At 39.9% G+C, this 12,225-nt stretch overlaps 1 protein-coding gene across 7 annotated transcripts in view; it reads left to right on the plus strand.

Moving 5' to 3' along the window:
- RBMS1 (RNA binding motif single stranded interacting protein 1) overlaps window positions 1–12,225 on the plus strand; it is a 214,151-nt gene that overhangs the window by 122,458 nt on the left and 79,468 nt on the right. For 5 of the 7 annotated variants that reach the window (XM_039237556.1, XM_039237561.1, XM_039237559.1 and 2 more), the window contains exon 2: window positions 1,957–2,132. In XM_039237556.1, the coding sequence (XP_039093487.1) occupies window positions 1,957–2,132 (176 nt within the window). The remainder of the gene's footprint in view (window positions 1–1,956; window positions 2,133–12,225) is intronic. The other 2 variants (XM_039237557.1, XM_039237560.1) reach the window with 1 other exon arrangement.

The following is a 12,225-nucleotide window of genomic DNA, read 5'->3' on the forward strand; positions in this document are numbered from 1 at the left end:
AGCTGCACAGAACATTCTGGGTCCTACTGTGAGTAACTGTGTTTTATGGCAAGGACAGGTTCTCAGACATTAATCAAAGATGACTGAAGGAAAAATTCAACCTTGCCTAGCTATAAGTTCTTTGTGTAAATCAAAGGCTCGGGACAGGGAGGCAAATGTGTGTCTTACTTCCCAGCACCTCTGTACTTACCTGAGGTGAGAAATAGGGGGTGCCTGGCTAATTGCAAGTAGCAGCTGGCACAAGTTGTATTGAGTGATTTTGGAGAAGGAACACAGGCCTTTGTGTGGCATGCCTGGGAGATGTGAGGTGCCACCTGTGACAGAGCCAGGGACAGTCATGCTCTTTGTTTCACTTCTAGAAAGCAGAGTCTTTATCCCCTGGAGGAAAACCAGAGATGAGAGAAAACGATATGATTTCAACTGCTTCTTAAGGGCATAACTCAAATACATTTGATAGGATATGATCTTGGGTATGTTTTTTCTTGGGTTAAGCAGCATGGATACTCCCAGTTCAAGTTCAGCCTTCATTTGTACACTGACTGTTGTTAACCCTTCTGGCTATTCTCCTAAAAGAGAATCACTTGAGATAAAGTGGTATTTGGACTTCATAAAAATCTTAGCAAGGACTCTGGGCAGTGAGAAGAAAAAATAAATAGTATGGAAATGAAGACCTGGTTACATGTATAGATTAAGGAGATCCAGCTGTGTGGGGGTACTGTGGAGTTGGGATGGTCATGGCAAAAACTGGGTGCAGAGCCAGATATCTATACTGAATGGCGGAGATTGCCGACAAGGTAGAAAGGTGACATTTTTTGCAAGGGGTCTTCTGCTTTTTGAACTTTCCAAAGTGGGATTTAATTGTGTCTTAAGACGTGCCAGATATTTTTGGTTGTGGTTGTAAAAATCAAGCTGTAAGATTTGAAAATTTTTTTAATGTTTAAGGACTAATTTTGTATTTTCAAACTGTTACTCAGTGTAGGTAAAGTCCTTAGGTTAGTCTATTTATTATTTAGATGTGAGGTGACAAAATTCCTCTCAGAGTCTGAAATTCCTGCACATTTGCTTTGAGGGCACTTTGGGGTATGCTCACTGTCATCTCAGACCAAACTATTTAACTTCCTCAAAAGTCATGTGTGTGGGGCACAGGGGCAGAGAAGTATGGTGGTGGCTTTCGATTGGTTGACAGAATTCTCTGGTGTGAGTAGTTTCAGACATTCTTCCTAGGTGCCTGCTGACTGAAACCCCACTGGGACCTAGGTTCAGGCTTTACAAAAGCTCTGTTCCTTGCTGGAAGGCTCAGGAAGGTTTGTGGCTACCACACCATTCTCACAGGGGTTAAGTTTCACAGGGTTAGCCAGAGTGAACGGCATCATGCCTGTGAATCTTAATCCAGATGTCTCAATGGAGCTGTGTGCCAGACTTAGAATGAGGTGAAGGCTTCCTTATTTCAGCATTGTGATTGAACTCAAACTTTCTTACACTCAAAGAATCATCTTTTCCCCCCCAAGAGTCTTAATAAAATTATCAGCAACTTTCAATCAAATGTTATTCAGAATTTGAAAACCTTTTCAAAAGTCTAGTGATTCCTAAATTACTAGAAAATTACGGTGTAGTAAAATGATATTACCACATAACTTCATGCAAGTTAATTTTGAGTCTCAGTAGATGTGTTCCTTGAAATGTGTGAATACGTTAATCTTACATAAATTTAGTCCTATTTAAGGGACACATAGAGAACATTCTAGAGAATAAAATTCCATTATTAATTGCATGTTGACAGAAAGGGCTTTCTCTGCAGAATGAACAGATCTTTTTTAAGGTGTAAATTAAAATGTATGTATTAAAGTAGCTTTAGATGATCTGTATGTATATTCTCTTGTGGAGATCTCACAGCCTCTGAATGGTGCTAAATACCTCGCAGCTAGTGTTCTGACACTCCTCATCTTTGTTTCTCAGCAGTCTCTGGTCCCAGCCCACCCCATGGCCCCTCCCAGCCCCAGCACCACCAGCAGTAATAACAACAGCAGCAGCAGTAGCAACTCAGGATGGGACCAGCTAAGCAAAACGAACCTCTATATCCGGGGACTGCCTCCCAACACCACAGACCAGGACCTGGTGAAGCTGTGTCAGCCGTAAGTACCTGTTACTCTTGGTTGTTTTTAACGGATAGATAATTTCTTTTATCCTTTATCATATTCTAAAGTGATAAAAATTGTGTTCAAGGAGAGGTTTAGTACAAGTGTAAATCCTCATTATCGACAAGATGACAGTTTCCAAGTTCTAAGTCTTTGGACACAGCATTAACATCAGCAGAACGCATGTATAACAAAATAAACTGGAACATCTTCTCCGTAGAACTGGACGTCATTGGCATATGAGAAGTAAAATGAGAATTTTTTTCAAACGTATGGCCGGATCCTTTTTAGGACTGCTCATTCTGTGAGGAAGCATCTGTGGGGGGGCAGTTGGTCCCATAACAAGAGAAACTTCAGCTGTTACTGTTTGTCGGAAAGGTAGTTGCCATCGAACTATATCTTAAATGTGTGTAAGACTTAATTTTAGCTAAGAAGTAATGGTGTGTCCTCACTGGCACCTGCAGCTTTGTGGTCTATGTTGTTCACCCTCATCTCCTTGGGAATTCTTCCTGAGTCTTGTGAAGACCCTTTCTGAATCTTGTGAAGAAACGTGTTCGTGTGCATAAAGTTCCAAAGTAAATACGCGTTATATGCTAATTTTGTCGATGAACAGAATATAAATATGTTACTTTGCTGTAAATTACGTTAACTCACTAAGTAAGAAAGCACTAATTTAAATCAAGGAGCCAGAAGCAGCGTACAGTGCAGAGATCATTGTGTAGAGACTAATCACTTTGAGCTATAAAAGCCTACGCAAACAGCATCTTTTATTTACCCGAAGTCAGTAATGTCCCCTTACAAAAAAAGGTTTAACATAACTGTGGAAGAAAATGTCCACTTGAGAATGTTTTCTTTTCCCTGAAAAATATTCCCATTTCTGAACATCTGATTAATGGCATCTCATTTCTGTCTTGGGTAAAATACAGATACATTACTTATTATTTTAGGAAAAAAAGAAGTTTCAGAACTTGAGCAGTATTTCCAAACTGGAACTAAAAGTAACATCTGGCCTTCCATAAGGAGGTGGTGGTGGTTTTGCCTTGTTTTGTTTTTAGCGAGGAGGGCGGGGTGGCGGGTGGTAGTTCTTTAGGGTCTGGAGAGTTTCTCTAAGGCTCCCACTCCCCCCACCCTCCCTGTGCTCTTCCTGGGTTACCCTTTTGATCAGCCTCCTTGGACTTTGACTGAAGCCCTTTGCTTTAGGGGCAGTGAAATAATGAAATGACATCCTGTGCTAGGGTCTGCTCCGAAAGCGAGTCCAGCCCGTGGGGTTTGTCACGCCTGGCCAGAGTCAGAGGGAACCTCGCCAGGCGTGCCCTGCCCTGTTGCAGCTGTTCAAGACCACAAATAGGCCTTTTGCTATCTTGTCTGCTGCTGGTCTTTACTGGCGTCTTCTTATGCTTTTGCAGCATAATTACAGGTAGATAGAGCGCCATAAAGTCTAAGGAGCTAAAAATATAACTGGAGGAAACAAAAGAATGAAGCTAGCCCTCAAGTTCTTGAAGTATAAGAGAAGGAGCGAGGACTTCAAAAGACAAATAGTTCCTCAGCTAGTTTTGAATCATGTAAGGTGAGTTTTCATATCAAGGAGACAGAGGTTAAATAACCATAAAATATTAGAGGAATGCTATGTTTTATACATGGTAAATATGTACTTGAGAAATTAAACCAGTAGTTTTTGTTTTTTGTTTTTTTATGGAGTCAAATCATATTCCGAATGTGGTGGAAGATCATTTTCTCGCTTTTCCTAGGAAATTCGCTCTTTTTTGCTCTTGGTCTCTTTAATGTATGTGGGTTCTCTTAATGTGGTTCACTCTCTTTGCTGTTATCAATAGCAGCAGTAAACATTTGCCACTGTCACTCTTTCCTGTCATCGGCAAAACCCCAGGTTTGATACTTAACTCTGATGATAGTGCCCCTGATATGTTTTATACAGAGGCAAGATGTACTGCAGTATCTGCTGAGAGCTCCATTCAATTCACCACACGGCCTTTGATAATACCAGTTTTGACTTGCTGACAATTTTGTGTCTTAGAATGGAGAGAGAGAGAGAGAGAGAAAGGGCATTCCTGTTCAGGACTTAATTGTTTCCAATAAAGAATACTAGTTGGTGACATGGAAGTGACTCATCCTATGGGAAAAGTGACTCATCCTACAGCCTAAAAAACCCAGTGGACATAATTAGAGATTTTTTAGAAAAGTAGGCATCAAAACTTCTCAGAAGAGATAGGTGTAAATTCATAGGTCTAAAAACGAAAGAAATGTTTTAGAATTAAAAATTCAGCACTATACATATAAATTGACCCTAGGGGATGAATTGCAGAAGGGGCAACAATTGAAACGAATAACTTGGGGAGCTTGTTTTAGAGAGTCATCCGACAGAATGATGGGGCAAGATATAGAAGAATGTTTGTAGTAGTGACCTAGTTGCATACAAACAATGCCGAGTCTAAGACAAGAATGATATCAGGGCTGTGAAAACTGGAAGGGAAAGCAAAAAAATATTTTTAAAAAGCTGTGTTTGGAGTCGAATATACACATGCTATGTTAGAAGAAACGAGAGTGAGAAAGCAGCCTCACCCCAAGTCAGAGAGAGACCCTTTCCCCTGGAAAGTGTAGATCAACATGGTTAAGGCCGCAGGACAGGACTCGGACTGGAGGGAACTGGTTGTGTTCCTGGTTACGGAAGGAGACAGGCATCAAGAACCAGGGGGAGATGTTGACAGTGGCCATAGTGGTAAGGTGATATGGGTTGAAAGTTGATACATTTTCCACGAATATTGGATGAGAAGAGCAGACCAGGTGACTTCTAAATTGTGGTGTGGGTGTAGGAAATCTGCTTGGAGCCTCGTGCCTATTGTAGGCTGCTGCAACTTTGCTTCTGTCTCTGAAAGCTTAGCTACTCAGAAAGTACATCAGCACAGTTAACAAGCAGTTTAGGAAATGGGATGATCTGAGTAACAGAAGGGATTAATCTATTACCCCATGACCTTCAAACACTCTCAGTTCTCTCCCTTCTCTAACATCCAGCCAAACAAATACTTTGCTTGACTTTGTTACCATTTTATTTCTCTCATTCAGATTTCTCAGGCGAATTTTCTAGACAGATGGGCTGAGGGCTCTTGTTGCTTCCACTTTCTTGCCACCTTAACCCTTTGCATTTTGCCTCAAGTTCTCAAAGGAAACTGCCCTGGCATCTTCTGTCTTATTTCCTCTGGCTCTTCTCTGCCCTTGTCCACTTCTCCTCAACTCTTTGCTCTTTTGATCTCAGTTCTTGGCTCATTCTTCTATAGCCTCATCTTCTTGTAAGGCCACTGTTTTCCAGACATTTTCTACTCTCATATTATCACCTCATATTCAACACTGTCTCCTTCTACTCCAAGCTATCACATTTCTAAATTTACTCCTCTCAACTTGAAGCTTTGGAGCAGTGGTTGACTATTTCCCATTATTACCCTCTCAGTCACCAAGTCCTGCAGATTCTGTGACCTTTCTTCTGCCTTTTCACTGCCAGAAGAATTAAATATTTTCCTCCCTCTCTCACATTGTGACAAGTGAGAACAATTTGCTTCTGCCGTGGCCTCACCTCAGGGCCTCCCCCTTTCCCTTTCTTGTTTCTTCAAGGCTAAGTCCAAGCTCATCCTGCCTCCTTCATGCTTGGACCAGACTAAACTCTCTTTATTTCCCTTTATGTGTCACTTCAGCATCACAGTCAGCATCTTCCTACATCTCTTCTCCAAGAGCCTGTTCCACTGTTCAGCAGTGTGTCTATGATAGTATATGATACTGACAGTGTGCTGCTTTTTTTTTTTTTTTTTTTTTTTAAGATTTTATTGGGGCACCTGAGTGGCTCAGTTGTTTAAGCAGCCAACTTCGGCTCAGGTCATGATCTCATGATTCTTCTGTGCTGACAGCTCAGAGCCTGGAGTCGGCTTCAGATTCTGTGTCTCCCCCCCCTCTCTCTCCCTCTCTCCCCCTCTCATGCTCATACTGTGTCTCTCTCTGTCTCTCAATAATAAATAAACGTTAAAAGAAAAAGGGAAGAAAACAACAGATTTTCTGATCCTGAAGGCTGGGAAATGCCCACTTCCTTCTTGAGACTCTGTTATTGCAGGGGGAGGGGGAGGACTTGGGAAAGACTGGTTTTGGCTTATGCTTTATCTCTTACCATAATAATGACTATAGCATGTAATATTTTCCATTGTGTCCAAACTATCTTTTTTGAAGATTTAAAAACAGTATTTGTATGCAAGCTTTGGTATGGTTCTTCCTTGCTTGCAGTGGGAGCAGATATGTGAGTCTCTGTTGGCTATGGCTAGGTAGCTTACTATTACCTGTGATATTGACATCTCATGAAAAGGTCTGGATAACTCAGTGTATCTACAACTTATTTTGAAAGAGACAGAGTCTATTGATACTAAAACAGAAGGAGGTATTGGGGTGCCTGGGTGGTTCAGTCGGTTAAGCATCAGGTTTTGCCTCAGTTCATGGTCTCGTGGTTCATGGGTTCAAACCACACGTCGGGCTCTGTGCTGACAGCTCAGAGCATGGAGCCTGCTTCAGATTCTCTGTCTCCCTCTCTCTCTGTCCCTTTCCCTTCTCACGCTCTGTTTCTTTCTCTCTCAAAAATGAATAAACATTAAAAAAAAATAATGATTTATAATAATAATGATTGCAAGGCTGATGCCTTGCAAATAAAGGCAAATATAGTATTAAAAAAGAACAAAACAAATGAACAAAAAACCAAAAGGAGGTATTTCCACTCCTCTTGCCTTATTTATCCTTTCTCCCATTCCCAAACTGATCTTGCTCAGCCATTTTTTGTCCTTCCATTCGATAGATAGCTAATGCATTTCAAAGTGCAGTAAAACATGATTTCAGTGTAAATGTGAAATTAAGTCTAGCTTACAATATTATAGCTTGTTACTAATTAAAAGGAAATGTTTTTTTAATGTAATCCATTTCCCTGGTTGTAATACCCAATACTTCTCATTTCCTGTCCCTTTGTTTTCTGTTTTCTGCAAGTTTGCCTTTTTTTTTTCCCAAATATAATGCCTAAAAAGGAAAACAGAGAAGCAAGATGGTCAGTAGAGGCAGACGTAAACAACCAACCCTAATGAGACTAGAATAAAGTTAATGTTGGAATAAGTGCGTTGTTCTGTGAGAGGTCAAAGGAAGGCTTTGTTCATCTTACTGCCAAGGCATTGAGATTGGTTTCAGGTAGGAGAAGGCATCTTAACTCTAAAGGACAGGAAAGACTTCATACAGCATGGAATAATAGGTCGTCTAGGCCTCGAAAAGAGCCCAAGAGGTAGGACAATGCTTGGGTGTTTAAGAGAGCACAGTGTGTAGCTGTCATTCAACAATTACTAGTTAGCAAGGCTTCTGGGTGACCAGAATGGAGAGTGTGGGTAAAGAAGGAAATGGGGCTGGAAGTATACGTTGGGGGCATATTGTTAGACCTTGAAGAATAGGCTAAAAAGTTTGGTGTTTATTCTGCAATTACAGAGGAGGAGTTTGTGCATATAGTGGAAGAGAAGCATAATCCAGTGGGATTTTTTTTGTTTTTTCCCTCTCCCAGAATGATAATTCTACTGGTAGTAGGAAGGTTGGCTTGTAGGAGGAGACTCTCATAGGTGAGAGATGACACAACCTTGCCTCAGGTCAGTGATGAGAAATGGGAAGGGGAGAAGGTATTGGAATTCTGTGGTGGTGTCGTGGAGATAGGAATATCAGGACTTGAGCATGATTAAAAATGACTGTAAGGTTTTAGCTCTGAATAAAGGGAAAACTTGAGTTGTATTAACTGAGAGAAAAAGCACAGGAAAAAAAAATTAGGGCAACTAACAGGAAAATAGGCAACTTGAAATGATTATGTTCTTTCTCTCTACATCTCTATCTCTGTAACTCTAAAATTTCTTTCAGAAATCTATTTGGTAAAAGGTGTTTTTCTTCTACAAATGGAATAAAATGATCATCCCTTTAATCCAAAATGATTAGATTACTTTATGGTAAAAATTAAAAGTGACAGCATTCTATGATGAATATTAATCAACTTTTACCCAATAATGTTACCTTTGGCGTTTACTCTGAAAGTAACAATGGGCCTGCTATATCTAATACCCTGAAATCCCAGGTAAATTTCAAATCTTTTGAAGTTTACAGAAACAACATGAAGTGAGAAGGACCTTAAGTTCAAAACAATGATCCTGGGATGAAGTAGGAAATATCATTCTACCGAAAAGAAAGCTGGTCTCACTTCTGCATTGAAGAGAGACTAGAGCCAGGTGATCCAGGGTCGTTCAGATATTCCCAAATGACTGGTCCAAGAAGCCTGAACGTACCCTGAGTTACTGCATTCTTTAAGAGGAAAAAAAAGCTCCTGCAGCTCTGTCTGCCTCCCTCTCTCCCTCTCCCTCTCTCTCTCTCTCTCTCTCTCTCTCCCCCCCCCCCTCAACACAGATTCTATACTGGAGTATTCAGGTAACTATACAGACATGAAAGACATACACCAAAGGTTTTATTGCCTACGTTAAGCGTCATTCTACAGTCAGGCCTGTGAGTCTCACAAACGCAAAGCTCTTGATGTAGGGCTAAATTAGAAGCTGATACAAGGAGATGATCTCTCTTTAGTATATAATTTACTCTTCAAGTGTTGTCTTCCAAGCAAGTTGAAGTGTCTTAGTGATGGTGGTGGTGGCGGCGATGGTGTTTTATTTAATTCGCACACACTGACAGTGAAAGACCAGCAGATCATTTTTTCTTTGGTATTGTCTATCTCAGATAATTGACATTTGGACATGTTGAGCTGTGTTATATTCATTGAGCTGAATTGCATTCCAAAGCCGTCTGAATTTTTAGGTTTTGTTTTTTTTTTTAAATTGCGTCTTACAAGAGTACTAAAAACTGTATCTAGCAAATTTTTATTTCTCAGATTCCTTTGAAAGACAAGGAATGAAAAAGAAAAGTCAGCAGAAGCATAGAACGGTAGAAAACTAGTTATTCTCTCATAAAGTGTGTCTTTAAAAAAAAACTTTATTCACTGACATACTTTCTAAAAAAAATCTTCCCCAAAAGTGAAGTTGAGTTATGATGAGTTTTCTGCAGTTAAGGATAGAAAATGCATGCCACTTTTGTTTTTATTACTATTCTGTAGCTTCTTGACCATATGCAGATTTTATTTATATTATGAATAACAGAATTTCTTTTCAGCTTTAAATGTTTTTGTGCTGTAAAGAAGCTAATTTTTATCCTCTCAAGAGTTCTTTCTTGATCTAGAAGATTCTTAAAATACTAATAGCAATAGTTTCAGGGATTTGGCATTTTTCTGTTATTGATAGTGTAGTAGGATATCACATAACGAATAACGCAGTGAGGGCATACACTGTGGAACTTGGGCATTTTGATGAAAAGTATGATCTAAGATGTGAAGTTTTCAGACTTTGTGTCATCCTTTTAAAGGCATCCTAATCTACTTAGTCAAAATGTTGCATTACTAATTGTAATCTAAGTCTCTCTTTATGGTCAAAATTCCTGTAAGTTTCTGTGTACTCAAAAAGCAAAACATGATGTATTGGAGACTGAGCCAAATTTCATATTTGTGATTTTTTTTTTCTGAAAACAGAAGTCAAAACAGATTGCGGAGTTTAAGACCAACAGTGTATTTAACTGAATCATCTCCCTTTTCATTCATCTCTTGGTTTTCTTGTTCATGTTAACTGTTTCATTTCCCTTCATGGTAGGAAAGAATTCTGGCATGTACAGTAGATCTTTGACATACCAAGACATAGTCTGAAGACTTCTGGAAATCCCAGAATTTCACAAAAATGATTTCAGCATCGGAAAAAAGTTCCACACAAATGCCTACTTTCCAGTAGAAAACCATGTCTGTCTTAGACCTCTCTTAGCTCTTCCTTCACTTTTATCATTAGAACTGTCTGTTGGTTTTTATTGGGTGGTGGAAGTTTTTCAAAAATTAACACAATATTTAATCCCTTCTTGAAAGTTACTGCTACACAATTAGAATAAAAATCTTCTTGAAATATGGACTGTAGGTGATGGACTACATGACTCACTTCCCTGTACCTAATCCCTCCACGATTCAAATACATGCTGCAGCCAAATTAAAATTAACTATGGGTAAGAGACTTCCAGTGTCATTGTTATGAGTACATGAAACTGCAAATATTAATTATTGCCAGGTACGTACCGTATGCATTTATTTGATACTTTGGCAGAAAATCTCAGTGATGCCTGTTTTCTAATTTATCCATAGTATATTATTGGCTGGTTAGGCATGCATATTTAAAGATTTAACCAATCTTCCTTATTGTCAATTGACATTTTTCTTTAGGATTTCTTTCTGTTATTCCTACACGTGATTAAGAGCCCTTCCTCCCTGCATTGCTCAAATACTGCACAGGCTATCGGCATACCTATTTTAATACTAGTTTTAGCAGTATCCAGTTGGGAAGCCAGCACTGAAGATAATGGCCATAACCACAGTAGTTTTTAAAAGAGCAACCACTCCTTTTCTCTGTGAGCAGATGGAATTTACTTTATGTTCATTCCACATTCTTTTATAGGAACCTTAGAGTTCTGCATCGGTAGGCTGGGGGTGTTTAACCATTATATGAAAGTGAAGGTAGCATCATTGGGAATAAAAGCCTCTAAAGTCTTGATTTGGCATTTGTGCTTGGTTTGACTTAGAATTTCTCTGTTGGGTTACCATGGGTCTTAGAAATTCATGACCTCTTTCTTCACTTTTCCTCATCTTCATTCCCTAATAAATGTACATGAGAAACCTGTATGTAATGTGTGTAAACACCTGAATGATGCCACCAGCTAATCTTTGTCAGATGCGTACTTACCGTGTGCCGGTAACTGTGCCAAGTAGTTTGATTATTGAATTCTAAGAACAACTCGGAGCAGTAATATTATTCTTGTTTTAAAGATGAAGCTGCAGGGTGCCTGGGTGGCTCAGTCGGTTAAGTGTCTGACTTCGGCTCAGGTCATGATCTCACGGTTCGTGGGTTTGGGCTCCATGTTGGGCTCTGTGCTGACAGCTAGCTCAGAGCCTGGAGCCTGTTTCAAATTCTGTATCTCCCTCTCTCTCTGACCCTCCCCTGCTTGAGCTGTCTCTCTCTCTCAAAAAAAAAAAATTAATTAAAAGAAATAAAGATGAAGCCGCAAGAGGGATTTCTTTCTCTTACGACTCAAGAGCACAGCGGATTTTTGTGGACTTGCGCTCAGACAGTCTGACACCAGAGACCATCCTCTGACCACTGTGTGTCCTCCCTCCCCCTGATACACTCTGAACACCAGTTCATCATCTCTGTCCTCCCTTCCTCAGCATCCATGTTCCTCCGTTTACCACAGGCTACAAAAAGGCTCCCTTCTCCAGAACCCTAAAAGAGATACACAGCTATGATAATTGTATTAAGCTTTTGTTAGAAAAATCAGTTTCCTTAAGTCCGCTTGAATAGCCAAGAGGGTCACAGTTTAAAGTAAAGGCAGAGGAGGAATAGAGGAATTCTTTTTTCTTGACATCCAAGCAAGTAATCTGTTTTAATGTAGCTAGCTATACAAAACTCAGCTCCTGGTTAGCTGAAGAGTGCGCAGCTCCCCGAGATCACACAGCCCAGAGAAGGTACGTAATTTGTCATCTGCTTGATGCCTGGGGTTAGTGCATGGACAGAAAGAAACAATCTTCTAGGGAGCATTGTCTGACAAAGCCAAACAAGATCGCTTTAGATAATAATGGGCACAACATAGCATTATAGTTGTGCTACAAGGATAAACCTTTTTCAAACATAAGACCAAGCCACTTTTGAGGACAAATTAAACAATTGGAAGGGAGTGGGGAATTCCATTATTTAGTAAGCATCATGCGTTTGGTTTTGCCAGATACTGCCCCGGGCATATTCCTGGCCCTCAAGGAGGTTCTTGTCTCACATAGAAAATAAACTTCACACATCATATGGGCCAGAATGTGATGTATCATGGGACAAATAAGAAAGTGCTACAGAAATTATAAAATAGGGAGTGACTGCATGTGGTTTGGGGCATCAGGAAAAGCTTGGCATTTGAATGA

Source organism: Hyaena hyaena, unplaced genomic scaffold, assembly GCF_003009895.1.
Source record: "Hyaena hyaena isolate Hyena2069 unplaced genomic scaffold, ASM300989v1 scaffold_126, whole genome shotgun sequence".
Classification (NCBI taxonomy): domain Eukaryota; kingdom Metazoa; phylum Chordata; class Mammalia; order Carnivora; family Hyaenidae; genus Hyaena; species Hyaena hyaena.